The 23,080-nt window shown below is 42.2% G+C and overlaps 1 protein-coding gene across 2 annotated transcripts in view; it reads right to left on the bottom strand.

Moving 5' to 3' along the window:
* LOC144683742 (exocyst complex component 1-like) overlaps window positions 1–23,080 on the bottom strand; it is a 141,315-nt gene that overhangs the window by 94,281 nt on the left and 23,954 nt on the right. For both annotated transcript variants that reach the window (XM_078547083.1, XM_078547084.1), the window contains exon 3: window positions 10,267–10,426. In XM_078547083.1, coding sequence (XP_078403209.1) covers window positions 10,267–10,426 — 160 coding nt within the window. The remainder of the gene's footprint in view (window positions 1–10,266; window positions 10,427–23,080) is intronic.

Here is a 23,080-nt window from a genome sequence, read left to right on the forward strand (position 1 = left end):
TGTTCAAATTCTACAGATCCTCCCCACAGGAAATCATCAACGTGCATGATAAAGATCCCAGCTAGTTTCTCCTTATGGTACCAGTAGAACATCGCGGGGTCTGTCTTTAACCGAATGCAACCTATTTTCAACAAGACAGACCTCACAGAAAAATACCATACTCTTGATGCATCATTCAACCCATAAACACACTTATTCAATTTCCATCGCTTTCCTTCTACATCCCCGGCTTCTTCGGATGGTTTCAAAAAAACTTCCCTTTGAAACTACTCCCCCTGTAAAAACGCAGCCTTTATGTCAATCAATTTGCACTCCCAGGAATAGGATGCCAAAATAGCTAAAAAAAAAATCTTCAAACTCACTTTCCCCTCAATAGGCGAGTCCACTCTGACATCTTGATCTCCTAGTCTCTTCAAAGCCTCGGGCTACTAATCTCGCTTTGGCCTTATATGTGCCATCTGGGGATACCTTTTCTGTACAGATCCATCTGTGAGATAAAGCTGGATGTCCACTGTCAGGTATTTCAGAATATATCCGAAATTTTTTCCAACTTTCTAACTCTTTCCATTTGGCTTCCTTTTTCAGCTTACTTTCCAAATTATTAACAGCTACTAGAATTTCTCTGTCATAAGGACTTCTACTTCTATTGAGATTGCTAGCTTGCTCTCTAATCTTCCTTGTTAAGTTATGGCTGCTACTCACATTTCTCTCCCTTTCTGGATTGCTACTATATGATCGTCCTCCTATGCGAACAGAACTCCGTTCGCAAGTCCGTGATCTTTTTCTAGGGCCACGGCCACTTTCTGGTGCACTGTCAGAATTCATACTGCACCTTCTGGGTTTCCACATCTTTACCTCGGTTTGCCAATCGATAGGTCTTGTCTTCTGTCCTTCATCCTGCACATTTAGCCAATGTTTGTATTTACCAGTGGCCTTTCCTGCTCTCCCTATGATGGTGGCATCCCTCCACACACTGGTCCATTCTGGCATGTATGTTACCTTTGTTCCTACTTTGGGTAATTGCCCTTTTGGACGAATAGTGTTGTCCTGTACCTCAGTATTACTTTGCTCATAGTCAGTCAACCCTGTATCTGCCGTCATCTATTCCTCATAACTACCCAGTGTATGTATATGTGAAGTGCATGGTGCTTCCTCGCGTTCTATGTCCTGTTCAGAACCTGTAAAGGTATAGTCAGCACCAATTAACAGTGAAGAATGTACCCTAACAGTTTGATTACCATATTGCACAATTACTACTTTTCCATCATTCCTTATAACCTTGCCAGGTCCTTTCCACTCTCTGGCCTTTCCTTTTATAATATACCGTGTCTCCTTGTCTAAACTGTATTCCTGATAAAAACAAAAAGCTAAAAGCTACTGCGGATGCTGGAAATCCAAAACAAAAAGAATTACCTGGAAAAACTCAGCAGGTCTGGCAGCATCGGCGGAGAAGAAATCAGTTAACGTTTCGAGCCTTCATGGCCCTTCGGCAGAACTGGCTCCAGTTCTGCCGAAGGGCCATGAAGGCTCGAAACGTTAACTGATTTCTTCTCCGCCGATGCTGCCAGACCTGCTGAGTTTTTCCAGGTAGTTCTGTTTTTGTTTTGTATTCCTGATGGTCTTACGCGGTGCCGTAGGGCCCGCCGAATTTTCTCCGAAACCTCAGCTTTAATGAAAGCTTTTCTGCCCGCATGCAAAGCATTCAGATGAGCAGAAAAAGTGGAGCTAATGCTAGTCCCTTCTAGAACAGGGGGAGCATCTGATAACACCGAAGGTAACTTCAGATTTCTTTCATACACCAACCGATATGGACTGTACCCCCCAACCATTTGCAGAGAGTTCTTTGCATGCACCGCCCATGCTAGCGCCGTTTGCAGTTTACAACCTGGTTGATCAGCTAATATTTTATGTAACATGTCATTTATTACTGCATGGTTTCTTTCACAAAGACCATTACTGAACGGGCTCTCAGCTGCAGTGTGCATAACTATGATGTTTAAATTTTCGCACATATCTCAAAATTCCTCATTGGCGAATTCCCCACCATTATCTGTGAGGAATTTCATTGGTGTTCCTAATCCTGTTCCTACCCATTTCTCCATGACCTTATCGTTAATGGTCCTTTTGTCTTTACTATGTATCACAGTGGATAGACTAAATCTGGTTGCCATATCTATGAAGTGTAGTAAAAATAAAATACCCCTATCCTTGTCCCAAACTTTTAAGTCCATTGCCACTGCATCGTTAAACTCCCTGGCTAGTGGCAAGTTCACAACAGGTCGCGGTGGTGTCTTGCAATCTTTAAGGCAAATTTCACACTGAGCAGTGACTCGTTCTATAAGATCATCATATCCTTTATCAACCACTCCCGCATCTCGTAGCGGAGTCTTCAGTTTCTGTAGCGCCGGATGTGCAAACCGTCTATGTAATTTCCAAATGATCTTTTTGTCCACCAAATTCTCATTCTCAGCAGTTATCAAAACTTCATGAACTTTTTGATAAGAAATCTCTGGCTTCCTTAGTGGCAAGCAGTAATCGCCTAACGAGTAAAATGGAGATCCACATTTTTCCCAAACACAACTGCTCCATCATTCTTCATATCTAGCGTCATCTTGAGCCTTCTTCAGCGCAGATCGATTCAATAATAGCGGTATCTCGCTAGAAACCACATCAGTACTGATAAATAGATTGATCCCTGCTATCTTACAAGGGAGGACCACCCTTTAGGAGGATGTTAATGTATTGTCATCTCCGAACCTGAAGCAGGTAGAGCTTTCATACTCCTTGACCCTCTGTTGGTCTGGCGCATCGAGAGACTCCAGATAGCAGTTAAGCCAGTCCATGCTGCACACGGTAGAAGTGCAACCACTGTCCAGAACTGCACAGTTGAAGGAATCTACCATCAAGATACTCATCACCGGATTCAAACTCTGATCAATATAATTCCATCATGGCAGTCACCATCATTTTCAGTTTCAGATGAATCCATCTCGTGGGTCACTTCAAAAACACGATTCCTTCGCTGTGGGCAGTTCATTGTGTAATGGTACTGGGAATCACACTGAGAACACCAATTAACCATTCCCCATGCATTTTCTGGGTTTAAATGTCTACGGTCACCATCCCTGACATTTTTTGTCCCGACTCTCAAATTGGCTCGAGTTACAACCATTTTCAGACCTCTTGTCATTAACCCCATCTTTGTATTGGAATCTTCATCTAAAATTTGGTCGACGGCAAAATTCGGTCACCATTGAATCATCTATCCTTTGTTTTACAGCATAGTTGTTCGCATTTGCTAAAAAATGTGGCAGGGAACAACTGTTTCCCCAGGAATTTTTTTAGGGCAGCAGCCATTTGATCTAAGAGAGATTCTTTCCCCTGGATCTGAACCCCCGTTAGTACTAAAAGACTATCAACATGGGAAATGCGAGCACAGTCCAGTAGTTTAAATGCAAATACCGATTCTGGAATTTCAAGTTCAAATCGCTGTAGTCTCCTGTACCATTTATCAAAATCCATGATATATTCTTCCATGGGCTGATCATCTGATTTCCTAAACCTATCAAAGATCAGCCAAGCTTCATACGCTTCCAATAACTCATCCTTTTTGTGTAACTTATCCAAAAATTGTATCAGACGGTTCAATCCCTCTTCATGATCCAAATCACCCACTTTCCACTCTGAAAATACTTTACTCCTTATCTTACTTTTGGCTGGGTAATGATAACGCCAAAGCCATACCTTGCTTCTTCCGGGGTATAGCAGTAACCTGGGTCCACATTTCAACTTCAGCCTTCTATTGCTGATAAGATTCAGAGTCAGAAAAAATTGGTGGATAGTCGAAGCTTGCGATTTTGCACCGTCCTTCTGCCATTCCGTAACTTAAATTGTTAGCAACAGTGCACTTCTTTTCCCTCAGAGGACTGAGACAGAAAGCTTCATGCACAGCAATCAATCAGCAAAGCTTAAAGTTCATCCTCTGCTATCATGTTACTCACAATAAGAGGTTGTGGTGGAAGAATTAATCCAGGCAGGTCTCTTGGTTAAAGCTGATTTATTTCCAAGACAACTCCTCAGTGCTACTAACTTCCCCACAAAGTTTTCCAGCTGTACCTTTTTATTCTATTCAGCTAGGATAACTGATGCCCATCACCTGTTTAACTACCAATTGGTTTTAACAAGATGATTGCCATATTAACAGGCTGAAAGGGGTGGAGGGGGCTTGGTCTAGGGGGCATCCTGCTCAGCAGCCCAGCATTAATCCGCTGGGCAGCGAGAACCACAGCTATGGCTGCAGGCAATTCCTTGGAAGGGTTCTTACTCCACAATGATGGCCTAGCAGCCGTGGTCCCCCACCTACAGTCACACTGCGGGATTATTAGCCATACAGAATCTTGAGGTTCCAACGACCCTCCTGTTGTGAAACCTATCTGCCGTCCCTTAATTGGATGGGGCTCCCAGAGGTGGCCTCTTAATTGGTCACCTCTTCTAAAATGTCATCCAGCACCACACCATGACCACTTCTGGGTTTCTGACCTAGAATTCAGCCCAATGTTGCGATCAGGACCCTGGAACTAAACTTCAGCCCAATGTTCCACGTCAATGACTTGGCAAAAGTTACAGTGGAATAGGTTTTAAGCTTGTAAAACTAAGCTGACACTCATTGCAGAGACAGTGACTGAACACTGTAAATAAAAAATTTTGTTAACTGTGGGTAAATAAAGTTATTACTCAGCTTAATCTACAAAAAACGCATAAATTTCTTCGTGTATTTTTTTGAAATAGTAGAAGGTAATAGGTTCCAATTTTTTTCAAAGAGTGCCCACGCTTACCTGTGGTACAGGTGTTCAGTGCCGGTATCAGGGAGAGTAACTTCACAACATTTTGTGTCACCTTTATTTAAAAAAGCTCCCTGCTTATGGAAAAGTGAGTCCGGCCAGGCAAGCTAATGGCTAGTTGTCACAAAATCTGATCAGAAGCAGTTCATAAAAAAACTACTGCTAGCTTGTGAAGAAGAGATTGCATTCAAAAGGAGAAGTGTTTTAATCAACATCCTTGCCAAATAAGACATTTTTTATGAAAATAAATGGAAGCAAGGAAAAATGTGGCCAGAACAGTTCCATTCCATGACGGCACTTCAGGAGATGTTGCTGCTGGATGTGTCAAAGGAATGACAATGAGAAAGGGGATGGGAAATACAGGACTGAAGGTGTTGTATCTGAATGCACGCAGTATACGAAATAAGGTAAATGAGCTTGTGGCACAGATTGAAATTGGCAGGTATGATGTGGTGGGCATTACGGAGACATGGCTGCAAGGGGATCAGGACTGGGAGATAAATATCCAACGATATACATCCTTTCGAAAAGATAGGCAGGTTGGCAGAGGGGGTGGGGTTGTTTTGTTAGTAAGAAATGAAATTAAATCGATAGCAAGAAATGATGTAGGGTCAGATGATGTAGAATCTGTGTGGGTAGAGTTTAGGAACCACAAAGGTAAAAAAACCATAATGGGAGTTATGTACAGGCCTCCGAACAGTAGTCAGGATGTGGGGCACAAGATACACCAGGAGATAGAAAAGGCGTGTAAGAAAGGCAAGGTTACAGTGATCATGGGGGATTTCAATATGCAGGTAGACTGGGAAAATCAGGTTGGTAGTGGATCCCAAGAAATGGAATTTGTGGAATGTCTACGAGATGGCTTTTTGGAGCAGCTTGTGGTGGAGCCCACTAGGGAACAGGCAATTCTAGATTTAGTGATGTGTAATGAGGCAGATTTGATAAGGGAGCTTAAGGTGAAGGAACCCTTAGGAGGAAGTGACCATAATATGATAGAATTTACCCTGCAATTTGAGAGGAAAAAGCTGGAATCAGATGTAACGGTATTACAGTTGAATAAAGGCAACTACAGAGGCATGAGGGAGGAGCTGGCCAGAATTGACTGGGAGATGAGCCTAGCAGGAAAGACAGTGGAACAGCAATGGCAGGAGTTCCTGGGAGTAATTTGGGAGACACAGCAAAAATTCATCTCTAGGAAGAAGAAGCATACTAAAGGGAGGACGAGGCAACCATGGCTAACAAGGGAAGCTAAAGAGAAAGCATACAATGCGGCGAAGAGCAGTGGGAAACCAGGGGATTGGGAAGCTTACAAAGACCAACAGAGGGCAACTAAAAAAGAAATAAGGAGGGAGAAGATTAAATATGAGGGTAAACTAGCCAGTAATAAAAAGAAGATTGCAAGAGTTTTTTTACATATATAAAAAGGTAAGAGAGAGGCAAAAGTAGACATTGGGCCACTGGAAAATGATGCTGGAGAAGTAGTAGTGGGGAACAAAGAAATGGCGGAGGAACTGAATAGGTACTTTGCGTCAGTCTTCACAGTGGAAGACACGAGTGACATCCCCAAAGTTCAAGAGAGTCGGGGGGCAAAGGTGAGTATGGTGGCCATTACCAAGGAGAAGGTGCTAGGAAAACTGAAAGGTCTGAAGGTGGATAAATCACCTGGACCAGATGGATTACACCCTAGAGTTCTGAAGGAAATAGCTGAAGAGAGAGGCATTAGTGGCGATCTTTCAGGAATCACTGGAGTCAGAGAGGGTCCCAGAGGACTGGAAAATCACTAATGTAACCCCCCTGTTTAAGAAGGGAGTGGGGCAAAAGACAGGAAATTACAGGCCGATTAGCCTGACCTCGGTCGTTGGTAAGATTTTAGAGTCCATTATTAAGGATGAGATTTCAGAATACTTGGAAGTGCATGGTAAAATCGGGCAAAGTCAGCATGGTTTCATCAAGGGGAGGTCATGCCTGACAAATCTGTTAGAATTCTTTGAGGAGGTAACGAGTAGTTTAGACAAAGGAGAGCCAATGGATGTTATCTACTTGGACTTCCAGATGGCCTTTGACAAGGTGTCGCACAGGAGGCTGCTCAGTAAGATAAGAGCCCATGGTGTTGGAGGCAAAGTACTAGCATGGATAGAAGATTGGCTGTCCGGCAGGAGGCAGAGAGTGGGGATAAGGGGGTCCTTCTCAGGATGGCGGCCGGTGACTAGTGGAGTTCCACAGGGGTCAGTGTTGGGACCACAACTTTTCACTTTATACATTAATGATCTAGATGAAGGAACTGAGAGCATCCTGGCTAAGTTTGCAGATGATACAAAGATAGGTGGAGGGACAGGTAGTATTGAGGAGGCAGGGAGGCTGCAGAAGGATTTGGACAGGTTAGGAGAATGGGCAAAGAAGTGGCAGATGGAATACAACGTGGGGAAGTGTGAGGTCTTGCACTTTGGTAGAAAGAATAGAGGCATAGACTATTTTCTAAATGGGGAGAGAATTCAGAAATCTGGAGTGCAAAGGGACTTGGGAGTCCTAGTCCAGGATTCTCTTAAGGTTAACTTGCAGGTTGACGCAGTAGTTAGGAAGGCAAATGCAATGTTGGCATTTATTTCGAGAGGACTAGAATATAAAAGCAGGGATGTGCTGCTGAGGCTTTATAAGGCTCTGGTCAGACCACATTTAGAATATTGTGAGCAATTCTGGGCCCCGTATCTCAGGAAGGATGTGCTGGCCCTGAAGAGGGTCCAGAGGAGGTTCACGAGAATGATCCCAGGAATGAAAGGCTTAACATATGAGGAACGTTTGAGGACTCTGGGTCTATACTCAATGGAGTTTAGAAGGATGAGGGGGGGATCTGATTGAAACTTACAGAATACTGAAAGGCCTGGATAGAGTGCACGTGGGGAAGATGTTTCCATTAGTAGGAGAGACTAGGACCTGAGGGCACAGCCTCAGAGTAAAGGGAAGACCTTTTAGAACAGAGATGAGGGGAAACTTCTTTAGCCAGAGAGTGGTGAATCTATGGAATTCATTGCCACAGAAGGCTGTGGAGGCCAGGTCATTGAGTGTATTTAAGACTGAGATAGATAGGTTCTTGATTGGTATGGGAATCAAAGGTTACGGGGAGAAGGCGAGAGAATGGGGTTGAGAAACCTATCAGCCATGATTGAATGGCGGAGCAGACTTGATGGGCCGAATGGCCTAATTTCTGCTCCTATGTCTTATGGTCTTAATACAGGAATGATAGAGGACTGGAGGGTTGCCATGTTACACTGCCTTTCAAGAAAAGGGAAGGGTTTAAACCAGGAAGCTACATTTCAGTCAGGCTAACATTGGTAGTGGGGAAGTTATTGGAGACCATTATCAGGCACAAAATAAATTCTTGTTTGGAAAGACATGAGTCAATCAAAGAGAGCTACCTGTTAAAGGTAAATTGTCTCTGATTAACTCAATTGAATTCTTTGATGACGCAACAGAGGCCACTGATCAAGGTACTATACTAAATGGAAGTTTGGAAGGTACTGGACAAAATACCACACAGAAGGCTTTTCAATAAGATAGAAGTATGTGGAAATAAGCAGAAAGTGGCAGTACAGTTACAACACTGGCTCAGTGACAAGGAAATGTGTGACAACTGATGGATGTTTTTCAGATTGGGAGATAATTTGCAGCAGTGTTCCCAAGGGTTAGTTTTGGTCCATTACTTTCTTTTAAGTTTTATAAATGATCTAGACTTGGGCTTAAGCAGCAGTATTATAAATTTGCAGATGATACAAAATTGATGAAATCATAGATCATGATGGGGATAATTATAGATTTTGGGTAACAGAAAGGATGGTGCAATGGGTTGAAGCACGACAGATGGTGTTCAATGCGGAGAAATGTGAAGTTGCTTACTTGAAAATCTCCCCCAGGGCCACGTCATCGTCACCTCTGGGTTCCTGCCTGGAATTCAGTCCAGTGTCAGGATCAAGACCCTGGATCTAAAACTCAGCCAAATGTTCCAGGTCACTGACCTTTCACCAGAAATGGCAAAAGTTACTGTGTAACTGGTTTTAAGCTTGTAGAACTAAGCTAGTACTCACTGCAGAGGTAATGACTGGCCAGTGTAAATAAAGCATTTTGTTAGCTGTGGGTAAATAAAGTTATTACTTAACTTAATCTGTTAGTAGTTCAACTAAAAAAATTTCATAAACTTCATAAATGTATTTTTTGAAATGGCAAGAGGAAGATAAGAAGTCTCAATTTTGTAACAGTGCCCACAGTCACCTGATTTTCAGAAGGTTATTTATTTTTATTCATTGGATGTGGGCATCGCTGGCTAGGACCACATTTATTTCCCATCCCTAATTGCCCTTGTTCAGAGGGCATTTAAGAGTCAACCACATTGCTGTGGGTCTAGAGTCATATGTAGGCCAGACCAGGTAAGGGCAGCAGATTTCCTTGCCTAAAGGACATTAGTGAACCAGATGGGTTTTTACAACAATTGGCAATGGTTTCATGGTCATAATGTTTTCATTCTGCGGTAGTCCAAGCTCCATGATGCTTTTGAACTTGCAAGCATACTTATGGGATGGCTGCTAGGAGACAAGTGATGCCCACTTCAAATTTGGCTGATTCCATCCATCAAAAACCTGAACAATGAAGTGCAACGCTTCCTCGTGTGTGGGACTTTATCAAAGCTTTCTGAAAATCCAAACACGCCACATCCACTGGTTCCCCCTTATCTATTCTGCTAGTTACATCCTCAAAAAACTCCAACAGGTTTGTCAAACATTATTTCCCTTCATAAATACATGTTGACTCTGCCCAATCATACCTTTATTTTCCAACTGTCACATCCTTTATAATAGAATTTTCCCTACTACTGAAAGTCACCGTAGTCCCAGAGGACTACAGGCTGCTCTCTCATTAGAGATAGATGACTGATGGTGAGTTTAACCTGGGGGTCACCACGCCTCAGACGAGGGGCGAGCTGAGAAGACAGGGCCTTCATGGATGACCTTAGCCAGTATGGGAATTTAGCCCATGCCATTGGTGACACAAATCCAAGCCAACCAAGCTAACCAATCCCAATGTTAGGCAGTTGAACTGATTGTGCACTCAGACTAGGCCTGACGCTAGTTATGATGTGTTGGAGCTGAGTACCATGATGCAACATGCGACAGTTGAGCAAGTTCTGAGAGCAAATAAAACACTTAAAAAAATTAAATTCTGAGAGCTGTGTGCTCAAGTTTCCAGCCTTGGGTGATCCCAGTGCATCCCTATTGTCTTTCTAATAATCACACCGTGGAAAATTTGGCAGGCAGTCATATCACTGATTTTACTGCCCATATTGGCACTGGAGCCCCATAAAATTTTAAACATTATGTGTAAAATGCATTTTACATTTTCGTAAGAGAATAAAGAACCATTCTTGTGTGGATTTTACCTTCCAAAATGTGAGAACTGACGTTTACAAACTTAATTCTGTTGTGTAGATAACGACGATTGAGCTTGAAGAGACAGGACATAAAGTTATTTTTCTCTCCAGAATTACCGGCGATCCACTTGTATACTCTATCAAACTGCAAATCAAATTCCGGATTATCCTATAAGAAAATAAAGTGCAACATCAACTCTCAGGCACATGAAACATTAAACTGTTCAAAATATTCAACTACCATATAACAATTTTCAATCTCAATCTAAATGCACCCAAGAGTTTTTTCTTAGCGTTTCATAGATGCCAAACCACAATCAAATCAGCCATGGTCTTATCAAATGGCAGAGCAGGCTCAAGGGACCCAATGGCCTACTTCTGCTCCTAATTTGTTTGTTCATATTTATAGTCCTATCAATCAAAACTTTTGTAAAGTCAGAAGTTATGTCACAATTGGAACATCCAAGCCAGTATTTTAAACTAAAGGCATTTACAAAGGTATGAAGATGAAGTTGGCTAAAGTGGACTGGCAAAATAGATTAAATGGTAAAACAGTAGATAAGCAGTAGCAGGCATTTCAGGAGACATTTGATAATTTGCGACAAAGATACATTCCATTGAGAAAGAAAGATGCCACTAGAAAGATGAATCATCTGTGAAGAAAGAAAGTAATCAAGGATGGTATCAAATTAAAAGAAAAGGCATATGATGGTGGTGTAGTGGTAATGTCACTGGTTAATGGTCCAGGCTAATCCTTTGGGGACATGGGTTCAAATCCCACCATGGCAGCTGGTGTATTTTAAATCTGGAATTGAAAAGCTAGTTTCAGCAATGGTGACCATGAAAGCATTGTTGTAAAAAGTTAAAGGTAAGAAGGTCTGACGTCCTTGGAACTCAGATCCACAGCAATGTCTGTCCCTTGGAATTATCCTCTGAAATGACCTGGCAATTCACTCAGTTTAAGGAATGGGCAACAATGCCCACATCCAAGTAAGAATAAAATAAAATGTGGTGGTGATGCTGGTAGGCCAGAATTTGGAAAAATTTTGGAAATATAAAATAGATTGAGAAAAAGAAATAAACAAAAACAGTAATAGCTACTACAAGTACATAAAAAGGAAGAGAACAGCTATACTAAATGTTGGTCCCTAAGTGGATGAGTTTGAAGATGTAATAATTGTAAACAAGGAAATGGCAGAGAGTGTCGCATATGGATAGGGTAATAGACAAGAAAGTAAGAAAGTGCAGTATGAGTTCTAATAGTGGGCTCGAGAGCAACTCTTGCATTAGAAAATGATTATGCACCGGAGAGAGGCTCTGACCACACGAGAGGGATCTTACAGCAGTCCCGAAAGAGACCGAAGTGAAAATAGAGACCACAGCTTGAATAGATTGCATAATAAATGAGGGCTATAGAACAGTCTCAAGTTCGTTGTTTGGTATTGCTGAAGAGAGACATGGCGAAGCTTTTCATCTTACACTCATCAGGACACTTCACAAGAATACCAATATAAGGGGAAAACAACAATTTATACTGTATGTGAAGGTAGTGCTGATTGATTGGCAAGCGACTCTGATTGGTAGAGGCATTGCCATGGAGAATGCATCAGAGATGGTGACTGACGGTTAACTGCCAAGCATTGTTTCAAATTTAAACCAGGCAGCTAGACCCTGATTGGTCAAGGCATGAGGAATGAGTCAGCAAATGGCTGTCACTTATTTTGTTTAGCTGAAAGAGGCACAATGTATATACATGTTCTTTCTGTCTGCAAACAGGTTCCTGTGTATTAATATATGCCGTTTCCAGTACATGCAAATGCGTCACGCTATGAGCCTGACTGACACTCTTAAATTGGTTGTCAGCGTAATTCTTAGCACACTGAGGATTATTTAGCAAATGCTGTCCAATCACGGAACCACATCTAATGTTGAACACCGTGGCCGGGATTTTCCAGCCCTACCGTGGCGGGACCGGCAAGCGATGCAGCCGCCCAGCCAAAAGTCCATTAACTTTCAGCGGGACTGGACGATCCCAGAGGTGGGTGGGACTGGAAGATCCCACCGTGTGTTTTGAGTTTTGCAAGCAAGGGCTGGTTGGGTACAGTCTGTACCTTGCCCATTGTGAACAGAGGCTGGGACATGCTGTTTGATATGATCCGCCAGTCTTTGGGACGTACAGTCTACGCCTCACACTGGCATTGAAATTCATATACCACATTACTCATTTGTGTGATAGGCAGAACGTCTTTTTGGCTTGATGGCAGCATCCTGTTAGTGATGAATACCACTTATGTTGCTACTGCAGCATTGCAGTGTGAAACAGCTAGCTTCACCTGTTGCTTGAATTTTTAAGAAAACTTGCTCTTCAGGGCCGAAAGTGACAGCCTTAGGCCCGTTCATTAGTTTGTGTGATATACAGCGTGAAATTATCTGATCAGGGTAGCCATTATCCTCCAGAATACCTTTGGTGCATCCTATTTTGGCATCAAGCTTGCATGGTGAACAAATGGCTCTGGCCCTATTTACAACGTTGCTGACAAGATAATCTTATAGCATGTGGAACTGTAAGGGTCCCAAAACATATACTGACCAGTGAAGGGAGGCTTGCGGTAGACTGCGGTAGAGAACTCCCTGGCAGATTTCTTGACTAGTACATCAAGGAAGGGGAGTTCATTTGACTGCTCCATTTCAAAGGTGAATTTGAGTGCAGGATGGAGCCCATGGAGACATGTAAGGAAATTACTACATGCAGCTGAGGATTTAAAAATAGCAAACGTATCATCCACATATTGGAAATATGCGAAGGGAGGGAGGTTAGGTGTTATCCATTGAAGACATATTTCTCATGGAACCCAACAAGGATATTTGGAAGAACTGGGCCTAGAGGGGATCCTATGGCAACACCATCTATTTGGGCATGCATGGTATCATTAAAACTGAACTCAACTCCGTGAGTTGCCGAGTTCATAAGTTCAATGAATACTGATTCACACAATGGTGGCAGGTCTAGATTGCCATGATATAATGCTGCAGCGCAAATATCTATGGCTTCCTTAAGTGAAACATTGGTGAATAGGCTAGCAATGTCAAATGAGTACATGAACACAGCATTGCTATTGATATGCAAGTCTTGTATGGCCTTCGCAAATGTGAAAGAGTCCTTCAATGTGTATTTGGAAAACTTGCTCAAAACTTGCCCAACCATTTGGCCAATTCATGTTGTGCTGAAGCAGTCATAGGTAAGATAGGGCGGAGAGGGACATCACTTTTGTGTGTCTTGTGTTTGTTCTTGCACATGGTTTCAATTTTGGTGTGTCTTCATCCCAAATCAAACACGAAGGAGTATTTGCCGAGTTCGAACTCGTCTACTCCCAACTATCCCACCACAAACCAGCGTCCACTGAAGACGCTGAATCCTTGAAAGTGCACCTAGCTGATCTAGTGAATGCATATTGCGGGATTCCGAACAACCTGTCTGACTTTCACATGCAATGCAAACGTCTCACAGAGTTGTGAGGCCTTAAGACCAACATCAGAATGGGAATAGTCATCCTTAACAAGCATGACTGTATCAACAAAATGCATGCCATGCTTAATGACAGGTTCAAATTTGTATCCAATGGACCTGTCACTCAACATGGCTGGACAGCCTTGCCTGAAAGTAAACTAAAAAAACCCTTGCTAGACTTAGGTAAGAGCGATGAGCTACCGTGTGATATATATGACAGGGTTCGTCCTCACAGTTAGCTATGTCTGCATATGTATGGGCTGCCCAAGAAACACAAAAGCGATGTCCCTTTGAGTACAAGATGAAAAGCTCCGACATGTCTCTCTTTTCAGCAATACTCAAGTTTCAAGATTAGACTAAGCAGAAGTCCTCATGACTGTGAAGTTTTGGTGGCTGCCAACAATCTAGAGGGTAAACTAATAAACAAGCAGAACAAAAGGAAATAGGTAGATGTAAGGAATTTGGAATTTATTCTTAAACACTAGATAGGGGACAACCAGCCTTATCACAAAGAAGAATTGTATGGAAAACGTCAATTCATTTGGGACTTTAAGGCTAAAGAAAGGCTAGTAGCTCAGGGGTTTTGAAGAGCAATACAGATGTTAAAGTGGACCCTCCACACCTGGAAACATAACCATGAAAATATTTTTTTTTAGTTCTTTTGGCCACATATTCATGGGATTGTAGATCAATTGACATAAAAGTTGCATTTCTACAGGGTAACGTTTTCAGGGGAGTGAAACCTGGGCATGCCAGTGGCGCAGCTCCAGGACCCTGGGTTTGATCCAGACCACTGGTGTCTGTCTGTGTGGAGTTTGCATGTTCTTCCCGTGTCTGCGTGGGTTTCCACCGGGTGCTCTGGTTTCCTTCCGCCAGCCAAAGATGTGCTGGTTAGGTGGATTGGCTATGGTAAATTGACCGCGTGTGTGTGTGTGTGTGCGCGATCTGTGATGGACTGGCATCTCGTCCTGGGTGTACCCCGCCTAGTGCCCATTGCCTGTCAGGATAGGCTAAGACTTCCCATGACCCCGAATTGGATGAAGCGGTTCTGGAAAAGTGAGTGACTGTTTCTGAAACTGCCTAAAGGGGCAAGTGATGCAGAAGGGAAACTATGGAAATTAAACAAGTGTGTTTATGGCCTGAATAGTGCCTCGAGGGTGTGATCTTTTTTTAGTTCCTTTTAGTGCAGGAACTAAAAGCAGATCCTGCAGTGTTTTATTGGCATCAAATAGGGAAACTTACAGCATCTTTGTGGTGCATGTTGATGATTTCTTATGGGATGGTACTGTGGAATTTGGGAAATGTGTTATTAAAGATCAGAAGTCAAGCTTCAGGGGCTTTTAAATACTTTGGTTTAGACCAGGGGTCGGCAACCTGCAGCATGTGTTCCAAAGGTGGCATGCGAGATGATTTTGAGTGACACTCATGCTGCTAGTCCAGTTAATGGCATAAAAAGTTCTAAATCTAATATTTTGTCATATATTTATCCTAAGAAGGTATGTTACATTGATAAAAGATGTATTTAAATAGTAAATGCTTGTGTTTTATTTATTACTGGGATATTTCAAGGGAGACAATGGTGTAGTGGTAATGTTGCTGGACTGGTAATCCAGTGGCCCAGGCTAATGCTCTGGGGATATGGGTTCAAATCCCACTATTTGAATAGGTTGAATTTGAATTCAGTTAATAAATCTAGAATATAAAGTTAGTTCAGTAACAGTGATCATGAAATTATTATTGATTATTGTAAAAAAAACCCATCTAGTTCACTAATGTCCTTTAGGGTAGGAAATCTGCTGTCCTGGTCTGGCCTACATGTGATTCCAGATCCACAGCAATGTGGTTGACTCTTAATTGTCCTCTGAAATGGTCTTGCAAGCCACTCGGTTAAAAGGCAATTAGGGATGGGCACCAAATGCCCACATCCCATGAAAGAATTTTTTAAAAAATCAGGGAGGGGGAAAGTTACCTGGACACTTTGCTCCAGGAAGCAGTCACACCCCACAGGTTAGGTAATTCAAAATTTGGCCTGTGATCGGGGACCGGAGGGTGTGACGGCAGGTATGGGGACACAGGGGGTAGCCTTCGAGGAGCCTCAGCCCCTGCAACTGTCCAACAGTCACGAGGCTCTTGAAAGCTGTGCGGACGAGAGCAGGGACTGCAGGAAGGATGAGCAAACTGACCATGGCACCGTGTACAGGGAGCCATTCAAGTGGTGGGGGGGAAATAGGAACATAGTAGTGGTAGGGGAACAGCATAATTAGGGGGATAGATACTGTTCTCTGCAGCCGTGATCATGAGTCCCAAAGGCTGTGTTGCCAGGGTTGAGGACATCTCTTCAGGGCTGGAATGGAACTCGGAGTGGGAGGGGAGGGATCCAGTTGTCATCAGCCATGTTGGTACCAACAACATGGATAGGAGTAAGTAGAAAGGAGGTTCTGCTGAAAGAATTTGAACAATTAGGAACTAAATTAAAAAGCAGAACCTCGGAGGTAAGAATTTGAACAATTAGGAACTAAATTAAAATGCAGAACCTCGAAGGTAATAATCTTGGGATTACTACCTGAGCCATGTGCAAACTGCCATAGGGTAAATGAAATCAAGGAGTTAAATGCGTGGCTCAAAGATTGGTGTGGGAGGAATGGGTTTTAGTTCAATGGGCACTGGCTCCAGTACTGAGGTAGAAGGGAGCTGTTCCGGTAGGATGGGCTTCACTTGAACCAAGCTGGGTCCAGTATCCTGGAGAATCGAATAACTAGGGCTGTAGACAGGGCTTTAAACTAAATAGAGGGGGGAAGGGTTCTGGTGGAGAGGGGGTACATAGGCTTACAAAGCAAAATGGCAGCATTGCAGGGCAGCTATCCAGAGTGTGTCAGGAAGGGACAGAGTGTACGAACATAAAAAAACAGCAGCAAATAGGGTCAAAGGGGGAAAAATGGTAAAAAGGTACAAATGGCTCTTAAATGCATGTAGTATTCGGAACAAAATAAATTAATTATCGGCTCAAATAGAGGTTAATAGGTATGATCTTACAGCCATTACGGAGACATGGTTACAAGGAAATCAAAGCTGGGAACTAAATATTCAGGTATATGACTTTTCAAAAGGGCAGGCAGGAAGGAAAGGGTGGTGGGGTAGCTTTGTTAGTACGAGATGGAATAAGTACGATAGCAAGGAATGATCCTGGATCGGAAGACATATGGGTAGAGGTAAGAAATAACAAGGGGAAGAAGACATTGGTGGGAGCAGTCTGTAGGCCTCCTAACAAGTAGCTGTACTATAGGACAGAAAATAAATCAGGAGATAATGAAGGCATGTAAAAAAGGCAGTATATTAATCGTGAGTAACTTTAATCTTCATGTAGATTGGGAAAATCAAATTGACAGAGGTATCCACAAGCAAGAATTCATTGTGTATTCAGGACAGTTTCCTAGAATAATATGTTGTGGATCCAACCAGGGATTAGGCTATTTTGGATCTGGTAATGTGTAATGAGGCAGGTTTAATAAATCTCAGAGTAAAAGATCCCCTAGGAAACAGTGACCATAACATGGTGGAATTTAGCATACAGTTTGAGAATGAGAAACTTAGTTGGGAAACAACTATGCTAAACTTAAATAAGGGTAATTACGATGGAATGGGGGCAGAGTTGGCTGGAGTGGACTGGGAAAGCAGTTTAGCAGAAAAGACGGTTGATGACTGTCAAGAAAGATATGTCCCAGTGAGGAAGAAGGATTCAAGGAAGGGGATAAACCAACCATGGTTAACCAATAAAGTTAAGGACAATATCAAATTGAAAAAAAAACATACAATGTGGCAAAAATTAGTCGTAAGCCAGAGGATTGGGAAAGTTTTAAAAACCAACAGAAGATGACCAAAAAAAAAAAATGGGGAAAATAAACTTTGAGGGCAAATTGGCAAGTAATGTGAAAATGGACAATAAGGGCTTCTTTAGATATATAAAAAGGAAGCGAGAAGCTAAAGTCAACATAGGTCCCTTAGAGAACGAGGCTGGGGAAATAACAATGGGGAACCAGAAAATGGCAGAGGAGTTGTAATAAATATATTGCATCAGTCTTCATGGTAGAAGACACCAACTAATAGCATATGAGAAATACTAAATAATCAGTGGGCAAAAGTGGGGGTGGGTGGAGGGAATAAATACAATAACTATCACTAGAGAAAAAGTACTAGCGAAACTAATGAGGTTAAAAGTCGATAAGTCACCTGGACCTGATGGGTTGCATCCTAGGATATTAAAGAAAATAGCTGCAGAGATAGTGGATGCACTGGTAGTAAGTAACTTCCAAGAATCCTTAGGTTCTGGAAAAGTCCCAGAGGATTGGAAAACTGCCAATGTCTCCCTCAATCAAAAAGGGAGACAAAAAACAGGTAACTATAGGCCAGTTAGCTTAACATCCGTGATTGGGAAAATGTTAGAGTCTATTAAAAAGGATGTAATAGCAGAGCATTTAGAAATGTGTAATATAATCAAGCAGATTCAGCATGGTTTCATGAAGGGGAAATCATGCCTGACAAATTTAATGGAATTCTCTGAGGAAGTAACAAGCAGGATAGATAAAGGGGAACCAGTAGATATAAGATATTTGGATTTCCAAAAGGCGTTTGACAAGGTACCACACATAAGGCTACTTAATAAGATAAGAGCCCCTAGTGTTGGGGGTAATATATTAGCATGGATAGAAGATTGGCTAACTAATAGAAGACAGAGAGTTGGGATACGGGGACGGGGGGGTGGAGCATTTTCAGGATGACAACCTGTAACTAGTGAAGTGCCACAGGGATCAGTGCTGGGGCCACAATGATTTACGATATATATTAATGACTTGGATAAGGGAAATGAATGTACTACCGCCAAGTTTGCGGATGATACAAAAATAGGTGGGAAGGCAAGTGGTGAGGATGACACAAAGAGTCTACAGAACGATATAGACAGTTTAAGCGAGTGGGCAAAAATTTGGCAGATGGAATATAATGTGGGAAAACGTGAGATTATGCACTTTGGCAGAAAGAAAAGAGGAGCTGAATATTACTTAAATGGAGAAAGACCGAAGAAAGCTGCAGCACAGAGGGATTTAGGGGTCCTTGTTCATGAATCCCAAAATACAAGTTCAGCAGGAAATAGGAAAGGCAAATGGAATGCTGGGGAAATGGAGTATAAAAATAGGGAAGTCTTGCTAAAACTATACAAGGCACTATTTAGACCACACCTAGGATACTGCGAACAGTTTTGGTCCCCCTTAGCTAAGGAAAGATGTACTAACATTGGAGGCAGTCCAGAGAAGGTTCACTAGGTTGATCCTGGGTATGGAGGGATTTTCTTATGAGGAGAGGTTGAGTAGGTTGGGCCTGTACTCATTGGAGTTTAGAAGAATGAGAGGCGACCTTATTGAAACATAAAAGAATCTTAGGGGGCTCGACAGGGTAGATGCTGAGAGGTTGCTTCCCCTTTTGGGAGAATCTAGGACCAGAGGGCATAATCTCAGAATGAGGGGTCACCCATTTAAGACAGAGATGAAATGGAATTTCTTCTCTCAGAGGGTTGTTAATTTGTGGAATTCTTTACCGCAGAGGACTGTAGAGGCTGGGTTGTCAAGTATATTCAAGGCTGAGATAGACAGATTTTTAATCAGTAAGGGAATCAAGGGTTATGGAGAAAAGGCAGGAAAGTGGAGTTGAGGATTAGCAGATCTGCCATGATCTCATTGAATGGCAGAGCAGATTTGATGGGCCAAATGGCCTACTTTTGCTCCTACGTCTGATGGTCTTGTGTCCTGATTTGCTGCTTGCATCAGTATCACATAATGCAAAATAGCACACTGAGTTCCACATTGTGCATGCCATCTGTTGTGATTTTTTTCACTGTAAATTGAGCGGTACAGTTGACAAAATGTCAGCTCCTAAGAAAGCAAAGCTAGATGTTCATTCATTTCAGCCTTCTTGGGCAGATGAATTTGGATTTCTTCAAAATAAGGACCGTGTTGTCTTTGCTTTCTGTTGTGAAAGTGTTGTCTATCACACATTAAGTGAAAGTTCAATGACATTTTCAAATGAAGCAGAAGAAAACCTTTCTTGACAAAGCGGATTTGTTTTGAAATATTGTTTGTGAATATTATGGAAGCTTTGTTTAAAGAATAAAGTAATCTGTTACTTGTACCAATTAAGGTTAAGTGGCTATAGGTGGGGGCATTCATTGGATAATTAATTGTGCGCGAATAAAGAGACACTGCAAGGTGGCCATGAACAGGAGGCAGTGGGCAGCTGAGGGGGTCATTTGACCTGACTGTCTGCCGTTATTTCCTGCTTACGTCCGTGCCCAGATGTCCTTGGAGAGGGAAAACACAGTGTCCATCAGTACCCTTGAGGCCTTCTACAACCAGTGGGCATCGCAGGATCCAGAGTGCACCATCTCCCCACAAAGTATTACATTAATTTAAATAAGTTTTCCTTACAGTTTTGATTTTTGTTATAGTGCCCCTTTATGGTGTTGATCATTTGATTGCTCAGAAGAGTATAAAGAGACACTGCTTGACGCAGGATTGGTGGTGGGTTGTAGAGTTAGGAGCTATACATTTGGAATGTCTCACTTTGTGAATAAATCTAAAACTGAGTAAAGGTTGATTTCTGATCTCCTCCACCAACTGGCTGTACAAGTTTAATATACTGTGCAAGATAAGAGTTCATGGCATTGGGGGTAATGTATGAGCATGTCTAGAGGATTGGCCAACTCTCAGAAAACAGATGTGGGATAAATGAGCCATTTTCCGGTGAGCAAACTGTAACTAGAGTGGTGTCACATGGATAAATTCCCAGGCCTCAACTATTTCAACCTATATTAATGACCTAAACAAGGGAACTGATTGAATTGTAGCCAGATTTGCTGCTGTTACAAAGATAGGTGGGAAAGCAAACTGTGAGGAAAACACAAAGAATCTGCAAAAGAAAATAGATGGGTTAAGTGAGTGGGCAAAAATTTCACAGATGGAGTATAGTGTGGGAAAATGTGATATTTCCACTTTGGAAGGAAAAATAGAAGAACAAAATATTATTTAAATGAAGAGAGACTATAGAATGCTGCAATACAGAGGGATCTGGTTGTCCTTGAACATTAAACACAAAACGTTAGAATTAGAAAAGCAAATTAAATGTTTGCCTTTATTGCAAGGGAGATGGAGTATAAAATTAGGGAACTCTTGCTACAACTATACAGAGCATGAAGTACTAAAGTTTTGGTTTCCTTATTTAAGGAGGGATATACCTGCATTGGCAGTCCAGAGATGATTCACTAGGTTGATCCTGGATGAAGGGTTTGACTTATAAGGGATGGTTGAGTAGCTTGGGCCTATACTCATTGGAGTTTAAAAGAATGTGAGGTGATCTCATTGAAATATAAATGTAGTGAACCATTGAGTCCATACTGACTCCCGTGGAGCAATCCAATCAGTCCCATTCCCCCACTCGGACCCTGGAGCCCCTCTAAGTTTATTTCCTTCAAGTGCCCGGCCAATTTCCTTTTGAAATCAGATTGTTTCTGCTTCTACTAACCTGGTGGGCAGTAAGTTCCAGGTAATTAGCACTTGCTGCATAAAACAGTTCTTCCTCACACTTCCATGCATCTCTTTTCCAAAATATTAAATCTGTATATGCTAACCTTCGTGCCATCAGCTAATGGAAGGAATCTTTCCTGGGCTACCTTATCTAAGGCTGTCAGAATCTTGTACACCTCTACCAAATTACCACAATCACCTTTGCTCCAAAGAGAACAACCCCAGGCTTTCTAACCCAACTTTATAACTAAACCCTCTTAGCTCTGGGACCATTCTGGCAAATTCTTCTGCATCCTCTCAAGTGCCTTCACATCTTTCCTGAAGTATGGTGACCAGAACTGGATGCAATACTCTAGTTGGGGCCTAATCAGAGTTTATATAGGTTCAGCAAAGGTTAACCAACCTTTTATGTGGCACCTTGTCAAACACTTTCTGTAAATCCACATAGGCAACATCTACCAGACTCCCTTCTTCAAACTTCTCTGTTACTTCATCAAAAGATCGAATTAGTCAAGCACTGTCTGCCTTTTACAAATCCATACTGGCTCCCCTCAATTAACTCATACCTCTCCAAGTAGCTGTTGATTTTTTCCTTGATTATGGATTCCAGAACCTTACCCAGCACTGATATTAGACTAACTGAAGCCTGTAGTTGCTAGGACTGTTCTTGCACCCTTGTCACATTCGCCACTCTCCAATCCTCTGGCACCTCCCCTATACCTAGGGACGACTGAAAGATTAAGGCACGTTCTTCCACTAACTCCACTTCCACTTCCTTTAGCAACCTAGGATGCATCTGGACCAGGTGTCTTATCTACCTTAAGTATAGCCGGCCTTTCCAGTACCACCTCCCTTTCAATTTTCAGACTATCCACTGACTCTACTAACTCCGTTTCTACCGACATTTTTTGTCAGAATCCTCTTCCTTAGTATAAACCAATACAAAGAACTCATTAAGTATTCTAGCCTTGCCCTGTACCTCTAAGCATATATCATTCTTTTTGTCCCTAAAAGGACCAACTCCACCTCTTACAACCTGCTTATTATTTACATGCTGATAAAGATTTTTGGGTTCCCTTTTATGTTGACTGCCATTCTATTCTCGTATGCTCTCTTTGCCAGTCTTATTTTCCTCTTCAACTCCCCTCTCAACCTATTGTATATGACCTGGTTTTCACTTGAAGAACTCACTTGACATGTGTCATACACCTTCCTTTTTTGTTTCATCATAACCTCTATCTCCTTTATCATCCAAAGAGCTCTGTTTTTGGCTTTCTTACCTTTTGCCCTTGTTGGAATGTATCTAGCCTGCACCTGAAGCATCTCTTGCTTAAAAGATCACCCATTGTTCATTTCAATTTTTCCTGCCAGTCTCTGGTTCCATTTTACCCTGGAAAGATCCCTTCTCATCACATTGAAATTAGCACTCTTCCAATTTAGAAGTTCTTTATTAGATTATTCCTTTCTCTTCTCCATTATTAATCTAAACCTTACGTTATGATGATCACTCTTATCAAATGTTCACCCATTTGGTCCACTTGATCCACCTCATTTCCCAACACCAGATCCAGCAATGCCTCCTTTCTAGTTGGCTGAAAACATAAGTGATCAAGGAAGTTCTCCTGAACACAGTCCAGAAAGTCCTCCCGCCATATAAATACTGTGGCTACAAGAGCTTGGAATTCTGTGGAGAGTAACTCACCTCCTGACTCCCCAAAGCCTGTCCACCACCTGCAAGGCACAAGTC

The sequence above is a fragment of the Cetorhinus maximus genome, chromosome 8, assembly GCF_964194155.1.
Source record: "Cetorhinus maximus chromosome 8, sCetMax3.hap1.1, whole genome shotgun sequence".
In the NCBI taxonomy this organism is placed as follows: domain Eukaryota; kingdom Metazoa; phylum Chordata; class Chondrichthyes; order Lamniformes; family Cetorhinidae; genus Cetorhinus; species Cetorhinus maximus.